The sequence below is a fragment of the Lemur catta genome, unplaced genomic scaffold (assembly GCF_020740605.2).
Source record: "Lemur catta isolate mLemCat1 unplaced genomic scaffold, mLemCat1.pri scaffold_53_ctg1, whole genome shotgun sequence".
Classification (NCBI taxonomy): Eukaryota; Metazoa; Chordata; class Mammalia; order Primates; family Lemuridae; genus Lemur; species Lemur catta.
The window spans coordinates 1,096,417-1,114,701 of NW_025423858.1; the positions used below are offsets into that span (position 1 = coordinate 1,096,417).

Consider the following 18,285-nt stretch of genomic DNA (forward strand, 5'->3'; position numbering starts at 1 on the left):
TTTATCATACATTTTAAATACATATACAAGTCTATCACCATTCATTTTTATCTCAATAAAATAAAACTAATAGCAAAAATAATTTCAAGGTTGAACCAGTTTTAGGAAGAAAAAAGTAGACAGTATCAAGAAAGACAGCAAAAGAAATATATTTAAAAGAAATGGATAATATATTTGGGTCTGCATACTTTAAATGTTTTTTTTGTGTGTGTGATGGCATTTAAGGATTAAAGAGTATCATAGGTATTCACTAACTTACCACTTCTGTTATTTTTGTGCACATAAATAAAATTGACATTACTTTTTGCTCTCGCGGAGCATGTTCAATAATACCAATACCATTTTCCTTTTGTCCAGATGCTGGCTTTGTTGCTCCTTCCTATTTAAAAAAAAAAAAAATCCCAACTTCAGAAAACATTGCATTTATTCCCTCACTCACTCACTCAATTAGTCTATAAGACAATGAACGTTACTCTGTCTATCAAATCACAGGCACTATTCTGGCAGAAGCTGATAATATAAAAAAACGGTGGATTTTGCCCTAGATTCAAGAGGAGTTTGAGATGTATGAAAGAGAGATGGAAAAGAATAATTCACTGATTCTACAATTAAAGTGAATAAAGGACAGTAAGGGCACAAAGGAGAGAGCAGTGAGTTCTGCCTGGGAAGATCAGGAAATACTGCAAAGATATATGGCCACATTGTGAAAGATAGAAAAAGTGCTGAGAATGGGTGTGAAGCATTTCAAGACAGGGCAATGTGAGAAAAAGGATGAGTATTTGTAAAGTATATGAAAATGGTAGAATTAAATAATGAAATTCTATACAGAACTCAGAAATTTTGAAAATGAGAATAAGAGGAGGAAAAATACAGTTCAATTTTTTCAACTATACTTTTAAAAATTTGAAGAATGTGAGATATAATAGTACTAATATATGAAAATATTTATTTCTGGAATATTATCATAACATACACTTTTAAATTGAATAAAAAGATTTAATTCTAAAGTACCAATTCAAGATGCTGCAAGAAGACTATTTTTAAAATTAATCTTAAGTTCCATCTGGATCTCTCCCTTGACCCAGTAATCATTCAGCAAGAGATTGTTTAATTTCCATGACCTTGTGAAGCAGTGTTTCTGTTGGAATTGATCTCTAGTTTTATACCACTATGATCTGACAAGATACATGGTACAATTTCTATGTTTTTAAATTTGTTGAGGTCTGATTTGTGGCCTAGGATTTGATCAATTTTGGAGAAAGTTCCATGAGATGATGAGAAGAATGTATATTCAGCTTTATTTGGGTGGAATATTCTGTAGATGTGTGTTAGACCCATTCGTTCTAGAGCTTTGTTTAAGTCCATGATTTCTTTGCTTACTTTTTGTTTGGGAATCTGTCCAATTCAGTCAGTGGGGTACTGAAATCCCCTCCTAATATGGAATTACTGTTTATCATGCTATTTAGATCAAACAGGGTTTGCTTTATGTATCTGGGTGCTCCTGTGTTCGGTGCATAAATATTAAGAATTGTTAAGCCTTCTTGTTGGATTTTTCCTTTCACCATGATTTTGTGACCATCTTTGTCTTTCTTTAGTCTTGCTATTTTAAAATTTATGCTGTCTGAAATCAGAATCACCATGGCCTCTCTCTTTTGGTTTCCATTTGCTTGGAAGTTTGTTTTCCAGCCCTTGACTTTGGGTCTGAAAGTATCTTCAAACTTTACTACAAGGCTATAGTAACCAAAACACCATGGTATAGGCACAAGAACACAGATATAGAATTTTGGAGTAGGACAGAGATCCCAGACATAAAACCATCCTCATATTGTCATCAAATCTTCAACAAAGCAGACAAAAGCATACATATGGGAAAAGAATCTCTATTCAACAAGATGTGCTGGGAAAACTGGACGTCCATGTGCAGAAGATTTAAACTGCATCCCCACCTCTCACCTCTCACAAAAATCAACATACGATGGATAACGGACTCAAACCTGAGGCACGAAACCTTAAGAATTCTGGAAGAAAATGTTGGGAAGAGTCTTTTAGACATCCACCTAGGCAAAGAATTTATGAAGAAGACCCCCAAAGCAATCACAGCAGCAACAAAAATAAACAAATGGGACCTGATCAAATTACAAAGCTTCTGCACAGCCAAGGAAACTATCATTACAGCAAACAGACAAACTGCAGAATGGGAGAAAATATTTGCTTTCTACACATCTGATAAAGGGCTGATAACAAGAATCTATATAGAACTTAAGAAAATCAACAAGAAAAAATCAAATAGCCCCATCAATAAATGTACAAAGGACATGAACAGCAACTTTTCAAAAGAAGACAGATTAATGGCCACCAAACATAAAAAAAGTGCTCAACATCTCTAATCATTAGGGAAATGCAAATCAAAACTACAATGTGACATCACCTAACTCCAGTGAGAATGGCCTCTATTAAAAAGGCCCAAAATAACAAATGCTGGCATGGATACGAGAGATTGCGACACTCTTATACTGCTGGTGGGACTACAAATTAGTACAACCCATGTGGAAAGTAATTTGGAGATACCTCAAAGAGCTAAAAATAGAGATATCATTTGATCCCGCAATCCCACTACTAGGCATCTATCCAAAGGAAGAGAATAAAGACATTTGCAATCAAATGTTTATAGCAGCACAATTCGCTTTTCCAAAGCTATGGAAACAACCCAAGTGCCCATCAATACATGAGTGGATTAATAAAATGATATATGTATACCGTGGAATAATACTCAACTACAAAAAAGAACAGTGATCTAGTACTTCTTATGTGATCCTAGATAGAGATTGAGACCATCCTTTTAAGTAAGGTATCAGAAGGATGAAAAAACATGCACCACATATACTCACTATCAAATTGGTACTAACTGATAAACACTAAGGTGCTCATAGGGTAGTAATACTCACTGGGTGCTGGTCAAGTTGGGGGGTGGAGGACTGAGGGGAGTAAACCCACAGTTAATGGAAATGGGGAACACTGTATGTGGGAAGGACACTCTTATAGCCCTAGCTAGGGTGAGGCAAACAATATTTCATGTAACCAAAATGTTTGCACCCCCAAAATATCCTGAATTAAAAAAATTAAAATAAAAAAAGGAATGACACTAAAAAAAATAAAATTAATCTTAAAATTTTAAACTGTAGAAGAGAAATGCTTATGTGATGCAGAATTATGATGTATTTCTAAGTACTATGATCATGTAAGAAAGAAACATAAAGCCCTCCATTAAATTTCACCTTGTTTTCTTACTCCCATGTAAGCAACATACTCATAGCTCTAATTTCCTATTTCCATCATATAGGACGGTAGTTAAAAATTGGACAGAGCATCTACTATAAAGAACATAAAGCTATGATTACCCGAATTGAAGATTTAAGAATCTTTAAATACATCTACAATTGTCAAACAGGCCCCAATATTCACATAAGGAGTGGAGAGAGGACTACAAAATCAAGTCTACAGGCTTTCTGAGTTTTGCAGATGAACAAATTTATGTGCAAGATATAACAACTATGAATACTAAACTTAATAAATCTTCCTGAGAATAATATAAAATGTTCCCAATGCTAGAAATATTTTTTAAAAGTAAACAACCATCTTCCAGAGATGAATGTGTATACTCTGTTGACAGTCACCCCTTCTTTATAATGCTATGACAATAAGTAGTTTATTCTAGGGAACAATAATCAATTATGATTGCATTCATGTGATGTATACATATGTGTGTCTGTTATATGTAGAAATTATTGGCACAAGATAAATCACATGTCCAGAAGTAAACAATTGTAGCATTTATTTCTTCAAGAGGGTTGCAGCTCAAAATTTATATTCTTATTTAATGAATACTGATTAAGAACCTCCCTTATATAACCTGAAATTTTAAAAAAGATCAAATAAAATGTTTATTCCTTTCTCTATTTTCAAACAGATCTAAAATGATTGTCAACATTATACCAAACAGTAATACAAATTATTTAAGTAAGTTATGGATATGCAAAAGATAACTTATAAACCTTAAAGAAGAAATGAAAGAGTCAAAAATTAATAATTCATAATATCAGATATGGCCTGAAATATATTTCACTTGGCATTATCCAGGAACATAGGTTTTACTCGATTAAATATATTACTTTAATAATTTACTAGATTAAATGTATTACCTTAATAATTTTTTAAAAATGAGGATTCATTTTTTTCCTTTTTACATAGTTTTTATTTGAGCATAATAGATGTACAAATTTTGAAGGGACATAAATTTTGATACATTTCTAGAATCTTATCAGTGTACTTGAGATATGCATCATGTTAAATAGTATCTGTTCTTTATGGCAGAATCATTTGAATTATTCTCTTATAGCTAGTTTTAAATGTACAATATATTAATTATAGCCACCCTTAACTTTTCAGTTTGTTTTTCATTAAAGCAATCTATAAGTTTTTAAAAGAATATCAGCCTCTTTTTCATTGCCTGTCTTTTCTTGATTTGCATGAAAACAATTTCTAACATACCTTACGATACAGAGTTCCCACTCTCATTTATCTCCACTATTTCTGTTATCTTTTCATAATAATTTGTGTGATCTTGACTCTCTTAATCAAACTTTGTATTTATCTTGCCCTTCTTCGCATGAATTCTTCCCCATCATCCCCCTCTTCATTTCCACATTTCTGAGCTGCTCTTTTGGGTTGCTTTCTAATTCTTTCCTTCTACAATTTCTAACCTAAGAATTGTTTACTCCCCTCAGCTTTTACAAATCTCAATCCTGTCCATCCTTCCTTTTGTTATTACATTTGTTTTCTATTATGGCCTTGAGGAGGTCCATTTCTTTACAGTATTTTTGTCAGCATTATGAGGATGGGGGAGGGGTACATAAATATATGGGGGAGAAAAGTTTTTCAAATAATAACTTACCTTTGTAAGACCACAGTTTTCCAATGACCCGGAGGAAGGTTTCCGCTGAGGCTCAGGTGGTGGAAAGGAAGGATTTAAAAAGCCCTGGACTTTGCCTGATGTTGTGGGAAAGCATTCAAACACATCTTCCTTTGGATGATCAGAAATCTTGTCCTCAAACACGTTTCCCTTACCTGTTCTCACAGTAGCATATTTTGCTTCTACTACAGTAAAAAGAAAGTAAATAATATATAAAGATATTTGTAATGAAGAATCAGTGGATAATACAAAAATAGGCAATCTTTAAAAAGCTTACAATATTTCCTGGATTGCTGAGAAGCAGTAGTTAAGTTGGTTAAGTTTGGTTCAGAAACATCCTAGAACAAAAAACAATAGCTTTAAGGATAACAAGTATCAAAGTGGTAAAATAATTATAATATTCACCATTACCATATGACCTAATGCAAAGAAAAGAGGTTTTGGAGTAGATTCAACCTCAATTCTGTCATTTACTAATTTACATCTTCTCATGGGGTGAAGATTATGAGAGATGGTACAGATGTCCTAAGAATGTTACTCCCTTTGCCCATAATTGATTATTCTACAAATGCTATAATATCCATTAGATTATATTCTTAGCCAAAATAGCCTGAGACAAAAATGGACCTAGTCAGCTTACAGGATTATTAAAGTAACTATCATTAAGATACTTAAATTAATCAATTTTGTGTTACATTGTGAAATGTGTTTGCATGATTTACATTTGGATTAACTATCTCTTGCCAGGGAAAATGGGAGAGTTTAGGTTTTAGTAATAACTTATTTTAATGGGTTGGCTTTGCAAATATTATCAATCACTTCTATTATGTTTGTCAAAATTCTAAAGATAAATTATTGTATAGATTCAGGTTCTCCCAAGAAAGACAGAAAACAATAATAAACCTTGTGGGGCAATCATTGAAGAATGAAAGCCACAAAGAGCTACTCAGTAGAAAGCTTTCACTAAATACGATGACAATGAAGACAAAGAGGCACTGACAGGGTACACACTGAGGAAATGCATTCTGCAAGGAAATATTTAGATTGGGGAAAAGCATTTTTGCAAGGTGGAAGAGGAGGATGAAACAAACAAACAAAAAGAGACATGACCACTCCACCTAATATGTGATTAAACCATGGAAGAAAAGGAAAAATATTCTGTATGATAAGGTACATGGAGAAATATGAGAATAAAACAGAGACTTTAGTTTACAGTATATCCATGATAAAACTGATAATTGATTAATATTTACTCTACAATTTACTTTCCTATATTCTTCTATAGGAAAGAATTTAATTTAATTACCATAAAACAATAAATTATTGAAACATAATCATCTTCCACTATGTGGAAGCTGTGACACTATTGCTACAGAGATAAAAAAATCAGAAAAAGAAATATTCCATCTCTTTTGTACTTGGAGAAAAAATTGGTAATTAGAATTATAAAGATTAATGTATTGCTTAAAAAGACATTTTTTAATAGAACTTCGGTTGAAGATAAGGAACACTTAAGAAATTTTAATCTGAAATCCTAATCTAAACTTCTAGTTGGATGATACTAGAAAAGATAACATAGTTCTCTTTCCTACTTATGATATGTTGCTAATTTGTTCATTTTTATGAAATATTTTCTCATAATAACTCTCCTGAAGTTGTACAATCTAATTATTAAAGGGGAACATAAATTTAAATTATATTTTAAAAATTCAATAGATTTAATTATTAATTATACTATGGATATTGTTACTTTTAACATTCCATTGTAACCTTAATATTCTAACATTTCTTTGCACTAAAATTCATTTATCTATTCATTTATTCCCATTAAAATATATTAAAATGCTTTATACATGCCAGATTACATTCTCCATACTCTAACACACACACAAATATGTTTCCTAACCTGTAGTAACTCATAGTAATGCAGGAGTTATAAAATTATTATTTAAATAACTAGGAAAAACATGGAGTGGATATAGCTTAGATGGCTGACTAGAGATATCAGAAGCCAGATCATCTCAGAAAGAAGATAAAGTTTCAGATGAAATCATAGCCCAGGTGTAATTCTGCAGGAAGAGTGCCAGAATCTGCCAGAGACACCAAGGAAAGAAGTCACAGGAAATAACAAGAAGGAACAAGATTTTAGAAGAAATGAACCCCCAGGGAATTAGTGGCCCCATGGAAAGGGTAGGTCAGTGTGTTTGATTTTCCTCCTTTCACACCTCTGGCAGTCCTAAGGCTCCAAACTATTGGGTAGACCCTGTAGCCTCATAAGCCCAGCACTGCTGCCCTTAGTGAACTGAGAGCTTCTTGACAATACAGCACCAGGCTTCTAGCCCACTGGTTATCACTCACGCTTACCACAGACCCAAGTTGAGGCAGCAGTTGTCATACTGCTTTTCCAGCTATTGTGTGCCTTTGCCCTGCCCAGGGGAATTCAGCATTTTACATTTCTTGACACTGGAACCCACACAAATATTCTCTAATACTCAGTCAGATTGCAGTAACCACAGGGCACTGGTAGGTCTTAGGGGAACTGTGTGATCCCAGAGCTTGGACATACAGGGTGGGCTCCCTTCAAGTAAAAAGAGAGTGCATCCCCTGCAGGGTACACCTTGGGAAAAAGAGGACCAGAGTGCCAGCTCTCCTCCATTCAGACTCTTCTCCCCTGACTCACAGCACTGGACCTGCTCTACAGAAAATGCTCAAAAGTGCTCTAAAAATCAGAGTACAGTCAATACTCTACAGTGTAAAAATAAGTAGAAGTTAAAACTCACAATTCTTACAAAATAGTAAATTAAGTGAGAATACAAAGCTACTGGTACAAATCAACAAGACTGAAACAGTATTTCACTAATCAATATTAACATTCAATGTAAACCTTCTAAATATCCCACTGAAACGTATTAATTCATGGCATGGATAAAAAAAACAAAACCCAAAAATATCATGTCTCAAAAAAATACATTTAATTCATAAAGATTCTCACAGAATCAAAGTGAAGGTCTGGAAAAAACATTCGATGCAAATGGATATAAAAAGCAAGCAAGAGTAGTTAATCTTATACCAGGTAAAATAGACTCTAAAACAACAATAATGACAATACAAAGATGGTTATTATATAATGATTAAGAGATCAATTCAATAAGAAGATTTAACAAAACTAAATATATATGTACTTAACACCAGAGCTCCCCAATTCATAAAACAAATGCTACTACAGCCAGGAAAAGAAATCAATAGGGGCATAATTATACTGGGGGACCCTAACACTCTACTGACAGAACTAGATAAATCACTGAGGCAGAAAATCAGCAAGGAAACAATGGATTTAAGATGGTAGAACACATACACCTAAGAGACATTTGCAGAATATTCTGCCAAAAAAACTGCAGAATGCACATTCTTCTCATCAGCACATGGAACATTCTCCAAGACAGAACTTATTCTAAACCACAAAACACATCTCAGAAAAGTTTTAAAAAATCAAGATCATATCATGTATTTATTGTCTCATACTACAGTGGAATAAAATGAGAAACAATTCCAAGAGGAACTCTCAAAATTGGACAAATATATAGAAATTAAACCACTTCCTGTGAAATGATCTTTGGGCCAAAGTTGAAAACACGACAGAAATGAAAAAATATTTTTCAATTGAATGACAATGGCAACAAAAGCTATAAAATTTTCTAAAATGCAGAAAAAGTAGTAACAAGAGGGAAGTTTATAAGAGCACAAAATATCTACATGAGAAAGACAACAAATTAATAACCAAATATCATACCGCAGGAAACTAGAAAAAATGAAAACAAACCAATGCCAAATCTAGCAGGAGACAAGAAATAACAAATAGCCAAGCAAAACTAAACAAAAGTAAAACCAAAAAGAAAATACAAAATGTCAATGAAATGCAAAATTCGTTCTTTGAAAAGATAAAACCATTGACAGACCATGAGCCAGATTAGCCAAGAAAAGAGATGATTCAAATAAACTCAATCCAAAATGGAAAAGGAGACGTATTTTAAAAGAAAATCTGAGATTACTACAAACACCTCTATGCACACCAACTAGAACATCTAGAGGAAGTGGACACATTTTTTGGAAAAATGCAAAGTCCCCTGCTTGAATCAGGATAAAATAGAAATCCTGGATGAACCAATAATGAATAATAACATTGAGTCATTAACAAGAAAACTCCCATGGGAAAAAAAAAAAAGCCTAGGGTGAGATGGATTCACAGGTATATTTTACCAGAGCTACAGAAAAGAACTTGTACTATCCTACAGAAATTGTGCTACAACAAGGAGGGAATCCTCCCTTACTCACCTGACAAAACCAATATCATCCTGATAACAGAGCCAGGTAAGGACACAACAACAAAAAAAGAAAACTATAGGCCAATGTCCTTGATGAAAATAGATTTAAAAATTCCTCAAAAACAAACAAACAAACAAGCAAAACCTAGCAAAAAACACTTCAACAATATAATTCACCATGATCAAGTGGGTTTCACCTGAGAGAGGCAAATGTGGTTCAACATACAAAAGTCCATAATTGTAATTCACCACATGAAAAGAATTAAAAACAAAACCAAAGCCTAATCTCAATACATGCAGAGAAAACATCCAACAAAATCCAATACCCCTTTCATGACAAAAACCCCCAAGACACTAGGCATAGGAAGAATATGCCTCAAAATAGTGAAAACCATATATAAAAAACTCACTGCCAACATCATACTGAATGGGGGACATCTGAAAGCATTCCCTTGAAGAATTGGAACGGACAAGGATGCCCACTTTCACCACTTCAATTTAACACACCACTGGAAGTCCTAGCCAGAACAATGAGGAAAAAGAGAGATAAAGCGCATACAAATTAGAAAAAATTGAAGTCGAACTATCCTTGTTGGTTGAGAATATGATCTTATACAAAGAAAAACATAAAGACACCTCCAAGACATTCCTGAAATAGATAAATAAATTCAGTAAAGTCTCAGGTTACAAATTCCATGTATACACATCACTAGCATTTCTATGCATTAACAACAAACAAGGTAAGAATAATATCAGCAACTCAATCTCATTTATAACAGCTTCCAAATAAACAAATAAATAAATAAATAATCTGGGAATATACTTAACCAAGATTGTGAATCATCTCCACAAGAAGAACTACAAAATACTACTTTAAAAATGTCCTAGATGATACAGAAAATTGGGAAAGTATCTCAGGATTATGGATTAGAAGAATAAATGTTGTGAACATGGCCACATTGACAAAGTAATCTACGGATGCAATGCAATTTATACCAAAACACCCATGTCACTTTTTTCACAGAATTAGAAAAAACAAACCAAAAAAATCATATGATACCAGAAAAGAGTACGACGAACAGCGAAAGCAATGTTAAGGAAAAAAGAAATCAGGTGGCATCGCATTACATGATGTTAATTTACACTATAAGGCAATATTAACCAATAAATCACACTACTAAAATAAAAGTAGACACATACACCAATAAAACAAAATAGAGAACCCAGGAATAAAGCCAAATACCTACAACCAACTGATCATTCACCAAGCAGACAAAACCATAGACTAGAAAAAGGAAACCCTATTCAATAAATAGTGCTAGAAAAATTGGATATTCCTATACAGAAGAAGGAAACTTGATTTCAATCTCTCACCATATACAAGAATTAAATCAAAATGGATTTAAGACTTAAATGTAAGACCTGAAACCATAAAAAAAAATTTAGAAAAAAAATACTAGAAAAAACTATCCTCAAAATAGGGTTAGGTAAAGAATTCATGTCTATGACCCAAAAAGCAAATACAATACAATCAAAAATAAATAAATTGAAATTAAGTTAACTAAAATGCTTTTACATAGCAAAAGATGTAATCAACAGGGTAAACAACCTACAGAATGTATGCACAAGCTCCGTATCTGAAAAAGGCCTAATACCCAGAATCTATAAATAACTCAAATCAACACGAAAAAAGAAAAAAAACCATCAAAAGTAGGCAAAATAAATGAACATTTTTCCAAAGAAAAGAAACAAATGACTAATAAACATATGAAAACACATCACTATTCATTGTACATCACTATTCATTAGAGAAATGCAAATCCAAACCACAATGCGATACCACCTTACCCTTGTCAGAATAGTTGTTATTAAAAAGTCAAAACCAATAGATGCTAGTGGGGATGTGGTGAAAAGAAGAGGCTTATACACTTTTGGTAGGAGAATAAATTACAACAATCTCTATGGAAACTATATGGAGATTTCTCAAAGAACTAAAAGTAGACATACCAAAAGAAAAAGAAAGTCATATTATAAAAAGGACATCTGTAGGAGATCTGAGAAGAGCAAGATGACCAAATAGAAACCTGCAGCAATCATCCCTCCACATGAACACCAAATTCAACAACTAGACACGCAAGGAAGCACCTTCAGGGAAACCAAAAATCATGTGAGTGATCTCAGTACCAGGTTTCACATTCAATCAATGAAAGAGGCATTGACTGGGGCAGTAAAGAGCCTTGCACACTATCCCTCCTCCATCCGCAGGCAATGCCACACCAGCACATCAAGCAAAGAGAATACATTTCCCTGAGTCAGAGAGAATGAAGTGATTGTGGGACTTTGTATTGAATTTCAGAGGAACATAGCACAGGTCAGAATGCTGCCAGTGCCCACAGAGGGAGCATTTGGACCCACCCAGCCAAAGAGAAATTCTCTGTCCTGAAACCTTAGTTCTGACTACGTCCATCAACTGGCTGAGAAAAAGCAGCCTGGGGCCTGAAATAAATTCGTAAGGCAGTGATTTCACAAAGGACACCATCCTTGGGTAGTTCCTGTGCCTGTGCTGGCTCCGATCCAGTGGGCTTGAGGTACACATGACCCAGAGATACACTAATGGTGGTGGCCAAGACAGTGCTTATGTCACCCTTCCCACAAACCCTGGCAGTGCAGCTCAGGGAGAGTCTTCTTCCATTTGGGGAAAGGAAAGGAAAAAATTCAGAAGACTTTGTTTTGCAACTTGCATGCCAACAGCAAAATAAAGTATATAGCAGACTCCTAAGGCCCTGGATTTAACAACATAGTCCATGAATTACACTCCTAGAATCACCTTGAGCCCGAAAGATACACTCTGCTATTAAAGGAAAGACCCAGTCCTGGCAGGATTCACAACTTGCTGACTAAAGAGCCCTTGGGCTAGCATAAACATCAGAGGGAGCCAGGCAACAGTCACCATGGGCTTTTGTTGAGATTGACTGGGGTCCAGTGTGACCTAAGCAAAGTCTTAGCTATGATGACCATGAGGGAGTGCCCACATTGCTCCTCCCCCAACTCCACCAACTCAGCACACAGAGTGAGGAAAGAGAATGACAAATTTTCCTCATAATCCAGGAAATTCTCCTATATCATTCCCAACTCCACCAAGCCAGTACTACAAGGATTTAGCAATCGTCATATAATTACTGGACGTGGGGTTCCCCCTGTACTGATTCACCTGTAGTAACCAACAAGTTACTTAACAACACTCAATTTCCTTTGAATATCTGGAAAGCCTTCCCAAGAAGCTCATGTTAAATGGAGCCCAGATCAAGAAGTTTAAAATAAATAACTGCAAGATGGTGAACCAGAGGCACCACTAGCCAGAGCATCTCTGTAAGAAGGAGGAGCTTTAGATGAAAGAGAAAGAACAAACAGACAAACGAACACAGATTGAGTGACAGTCTAAAGGAAGGGTTTCTGAACCTACAGGAGACTCCACAGGAAGAGGCTGCAAAACACAACTGGAAGGAGAAAGGCATCAGTGGGGATTAACCCATTAGAGGCTTGGAAACCTACAAGAAGGGTAGGTGGAGGAGGAGTTAACATCCCCCTCCCTCACATCTCAGACTGTCGGTGGGCTCCAGAGCTGCTGGAGCATCCTTCTGCCCACCTAAGCCCAGAGAATGTTGCCACCAGTGAGCAAGGAGCTCCTTAAAAACAGGAAACCAGGCTCCCAGCCTCCCAGGACACCTCCCGACCTTCTGGGAGTCAGCTATTCTCCAAGAAATACAGGTTCCAAGCAGGATCCTTGCAAGACATTTGGAAATAATAGAGATAGAGACAAAGTGTAGTTTAAAATGATGGGGGAGGCAGAGGTCCTCCAGCATTCCCGTGAGCCAGGAGTCACTGAGTGAAATCCTGCATCAGTATTTATTGGTACAACAATTAGCTGTTAGCGGTTACAGATATATGTGTACAGATCATTCATTTAGGTTTAAAGGCTCCCCAAAGGTTTCAAGAGATCCTTTAATTAATTCTATCTACGTGAGCAAATGGTTACAAAATTTTTCTAAGATAAACTTCTTAAGCACTAAGTTAAGAATAGACCTAGCTGAGTATACAAGTTAAAGATAAAATTACCAATTAGCAATAAAGCTAAAACAGAAATATACAGACCATGTATTTCTTTATCTAGTTTGTCATTAACTGAGACATGTGGTCAAGAGCGAAGCAGGAATTGTCCATGAGGCTAATTAGCTTTAGCTACAGGTGCCTGCTGGGCTGGCATCCTTTGATCACTTCCTTAACCTGTGACCCTATGCCGAGCTCCGCCTTACACAAGCTCCAGGTGCTGGCCTGCAGGCCTCGAGACAAGCATAGCCTTGCAGTCACCCCTGGTCAGTGGAATGCCTCCCCTGTTGCTAAGCAGCTTCTGGAATGTGAACTAATATGCTCAGTTTCCTTCAAGCAAAGCCCTGAAAAACTCTTGAAACTTTCCATGTCTCTTAATTCTGTATTCCAACAACACCCCACAGATCTGAGCTGGACAGTAGGTGTCATATTTCTTGTCTACCACCAGACACCTTTGTCCTCCCTAGGGGGCTTCAACCCCTCAGGTTCCATATTACTCACTCCCACATAGACATTGCTCAACTTTGTCCCAGACTACAGGAGCCACAGGGGCCCTGTGGGTCCCAGGTGATCTGCATGAATCTGATACCCCATCATTCTGGACAGACTGCCTCCTGGAGAGAGGGCTGGAGATGACCAGAGTGGATTTTCCTCCAGCCAAACTCTTCTTCTCTCCTTTCCCTCCCCAACCCATCGCTGCCAAGAGAAACAAATGGGCGACCACATGGAGGCCTCTATAGGAAACAGGGTTCACACTTTTCCTTATTGGTCCTGCAGTGGAGAGAGGGGTAACACAGACCATGAGCTCCCTGTCTGCTAGCCATCCCTGGTGATATTTCCCCAGCAACTCCAGTAAAGCATGGAACTACCAAAGGTGGGGGGACAGAGAATCAGCTTCGGTACCCCATGGATGACTTGGGAACAGCATCCACATCCCTGGTATAGTCAAGAACTGGATCCCAGGGATGGGCCCACACACCAGATCATGTATGCCCAGGTCTCAATCGTATTGCCCGGAGGCACAGAAGAAATATTTGTGAATAAGTGTCATGAAATGTGGGTGCCTGCAGGGACAAAGAGGAGAGTGCAGTGGAGGTCCTAGATGTAGTGTGCTCTAAGGGCACCCCTTCTTACATGGGAGGACCGCACTTCCAGCTGAGGCCAGGATCCTGGGAAGGGAACATCCTGGCTTGCACAACAGTTGTAGGGGACCTTGGCTGGTTTGAGGGCCTAATGGCAGAGGCCTGGGAGAAACCATGTAATAAAGGAGGGTGGAAAGGAGTGAGGCATGCTCTAGACTGCCAGATTGAGGGACTCAGATAGCCCTGCCTCCTCACACAGACTTTCTGGTTGAATGGGGCCACTTGAGCCCCTCCCTGGCAGCTTTGTCCAGAGGTAGGGAGCAGATCTTCAACCCTTGTTAATAGCATTTTTCATCTTGATGGCAAGTTCACCACCCAAGCCAAACATGCCCACCCTCACTCCCCCACCCACAACTGCTGTGGTGGAAAGTAAGGGCACACTTGGAAGTCCCAGGTTCCATCCAACCACTGGGGGCATGAGAGTGCTTTTCTTGAGGGACTAGACCTGGTCACATGACCCCCCCAAAAAGCATTGCAGCTTGTTCCTTCTGGCAAGCACCACCTACTAACAGTGAAGTCAATTTGTACATCTTTTTACTGCATTTACTGACTCATCATATGGGCTGTAATTGATGCTCACCTCCAAGCACCACCTACTGGTTCAGAGAATAAACTGGGCATGTCATTCTCTAAACAAAAGAAAATCCAAAAGTAAGAAGCAATATCTGCTCCAGATGAGAAGGAATATGAGACAGAACTCCAGAAATATGAAGAATCAAAGCAAAAGGACACCCCCAAAAGGGGACACCACATCTCTGGCAATGGGTAACAACCAAAACCAGAATATTGAAATGACACATAAAGAATTTTGAACGTGGATTATAAGGAAGCTCAACGAAATACAAGATAACAAGGAAACCCAACACAAAGAAAGGACCAAAACAATGCAAAAAATGAATAAAAAAAACACCAAAGAGACTGAAATATTAAAGAAAAAAATCAAACACAATTTCTGGAAATGAAAAAATCATTCAAGGAATTACAAAACACAGTGGAAGACCTTAAGAATAGGTTAGATCAGGCAGAGGAAAGATTCTCAGTACTTGAAGACAACACTTTTTAATTGAACAAGTCAGTCAAGAGATGGAACAGATAAGCAAGAGGAACAAGCAAAGCCTACAAGAAATATGGGATTCTGTAAAAGGCCTAACATAAGAGTCATAGGAGTCCTTGGGGAGAAAGCCAAAGTAGCTGACTAGAGAAAAAGCTTGCTGGACCATCCCAGCAGAACAGTTGAGGATTGGACTGAGAGCAGAGAGTGATTACCGCTTGGAAGTAGACTTCGGGGATAGATACCACTGGAGTCCAGGAACACCACCAAGAAGAACTGAGTTACTGAGAGAGGAAGATAGAAGGGAGTTATTGGCATGTCCTGGAGCCCAGGGAAATGGTAAGGGTTTTCTTTTCCCCTCCCCCGCCCAGAGGCCTCAGGGCAGCAACGAGATGCAGGGTTCTCATCCAATAGGGGAGTGCCAGAAGAGACAAGGGAGTTGGCATCTCTGCATGCAGATGCCATCTCTGCACTCCCCGACTCCTGGCATCACAGGAAGTAATTTTGGCTCAAGCAACTCCTAGCCATGAGGCTGCACCCACACCATCGTAACCACCAAAGCACCTTGTACTGAGTGACTTGGTTCCACACAACAACACACTCCCAGCTGAGCCTGCCTTGAGCCAGAGAAGCGCACTCCCAGACCCCATTCCAAGCTCAGCCTGCCTGGGTCAGCAGAGCTGCCACCAGGGCTCAGAGAGGCAGACAGACAGGTGCCACTCCAAACTTCAGAGTGGTGCAGGAAGTCCACAGCCCCTTCCCCAAACCATAGCAGCCCTGGAGTTCTCTGTGCTCAGTAACATGCTTCAGTGCCAGGGGCACTTTTCCACCCACAGCCCTCAGTTTGTGATCTTGCTGCCTACAGGTGCTTGGTGTGTTCAGCTGCTAATTGTGCAGACAGAAGGGCAGGGGCCATGGGGGAGAGATCCAGTTCTAAGTTCAGGTGGCAAGTGAGAACCCATGCCCATTGGGAGGGTGTGGAGGAGCACAAGAGAGCAGGGTTCTATGGGTGAGCCCCATGCCTCCTTCCCCACTGAGAAGTGCCATATTGGAGTTGGCTGTGCCATTGGGATGCAATTTGCATAAGTACTGGTTCCTATGGAAACCAAATGCCTTGAGTGCCACAGGCTGAATCAGAGCAACCGTCCCTATCCCCACTCACTTTAATAGAGAGTTAAGCTTGAACCAAAATTTCCTTTAGCTGCCATTATTCTCCCAGTGGGAGCATCACTTTAGTGGTGACTTTGGGGGGTAGAGAGGCCCACCCACCTTGCGTTGGGGTCTAGTGGCACAAAAGCAGTGTACAATTGGAGATCCCCCTATCTATCAGTGATGTGCAGAGACACATGCCAACAGGCCAGATACACAAACTGTGGGGAAGCTTGAGAGCCCACCTTGGGTGGAGAGGAAACAAAAGCGGACCGATCAGAGGGAAAAGTGACCAGGTTTGTAGATAAGAATGGAAAATCTGGCCAGAGGCCTCAGCAATCACATGAGTAGGCACCTGCCATCAGGAGCAGCCCTCTAATCTTCCAGAGACAACTCTCAACTCTGTATCAGTGGCTCCCCCTAATGGCCAGATAAGCAAACTCTGAGCCCCATGGAAGCCCACACAACCAGGCTATTGCACCCCAGCTGTGATCCATCTTGCTCCTCCCCCTACTTAAGGAGGGAGCAGGGTCCAAGCAACACCTGGAAGCTAATGGCCCCTCCCAAAGCTTAAGGCATTCGTATACCCCACCTGGTGGACCAGAGCCTACCATGGGCACAAAGGATTACCTCAGTAACTGGCTCCTCCACACAAACTAAAAGCAATGACAACAGGAACAACCCCATAGCTAAACACAGTTCCTTCCATCTCAAGCTAGTAAGGAGCAGTGGATTCGTACCCACAAGTACAGTCCACAAGCTTGAATCTTAATCTGGGGGACCGAACTCCCTACACTCCATTGGGAAGAGGTGAAGAGGAAGATAACAGGTCAGAGGTAACACAAGGGTTTCATCAAACTTATGTAGAATGGTTTTCTCTGACCAATTTTCTATTATAAAGTCATATGTAAACCACTGCTAAATTTTAAGAGAATATACTATACAAAAGGAGATTCAGAGTAGTAAAATTAATTTCACAAGAAACCACTTTACCTTGGTATCGACACTGCTTAAATCATCAATAGTCGGGTAGGTGGACATCCTTTAGAGAAAAAATATACAACAAAAATAAATGAGGTTATCGCCTTAAAATAAAAACATCTACAGGGTTCTATCTAGGTGCACTCACCCAGAAAAAATAAAACAACATGAAAGGTCAGCTATCTAGATATTAAATGTTTCTTGATATAATTATTAGTAAAATTTGGTCTCTGTTTTAAGAAATATTCTAGTTACTTACTTCTGTCTTCACCTCTCACAGTCTATGAAGTAGTCAATGAAGACTTACTTTTAGCTTCATAAGAGATATCGACCGCCAATATATTAGCAAATCCCGAGTATAATATGTCTTCACAAATTGTCTGTTAACTTAGTGACTGACATGACTCTTCTTACCTGAACTGGAAGAAACCTGATAACCTGAAACAAGGTAGAAAAATATGCTGTCCCTTCTCCATTACATGTCTCTGTTTCAAAGACTAATCTGTGTAACTCAGAAAATCGGGAGGCTTGCTTCTTCAGGAAGGAAAGCACCTAAGAAGGCCC

The 18,285-nt window shown here is 38.2% G+C and overlaps 1 protein-coding gene across 1 annotated transcript in view; it reads right to left on the reverse strand.

Moving 5' to 3' along the window:
- Positions 1-140: 140 nt before the first annotated feature.
- The window catches only part of LOC123629835 (ankyrin repeat domain-containing protein 26-like), a 47,697-nt gene continuing 29,552 nt past the window's right edge, over positions 141-18,285 (reverse strand). Inside the window, exons 11-14 of the mRNA XM_045539216.1 lie at positions 17,734-17,782; positions 5,247-5,307; positions 4,952-5,154; positions 141-379 (exon numbers count right to left, since the gene is read on the reverse strand). Of these exons, the coding sequence (XP_045395172.1) occupies positions 251-379; positions 4,952-5,154; positions 5,247-5,307; positions 17,734-17,782 (442 nt within the window). The 3' untranslated portion in view covers positions 141-250. The remainder of the gene's footprint in view (positions 380-4,951; positions 5,155-5,246; positions 5,308-17,733; positions 17,783-18,285) is intronic.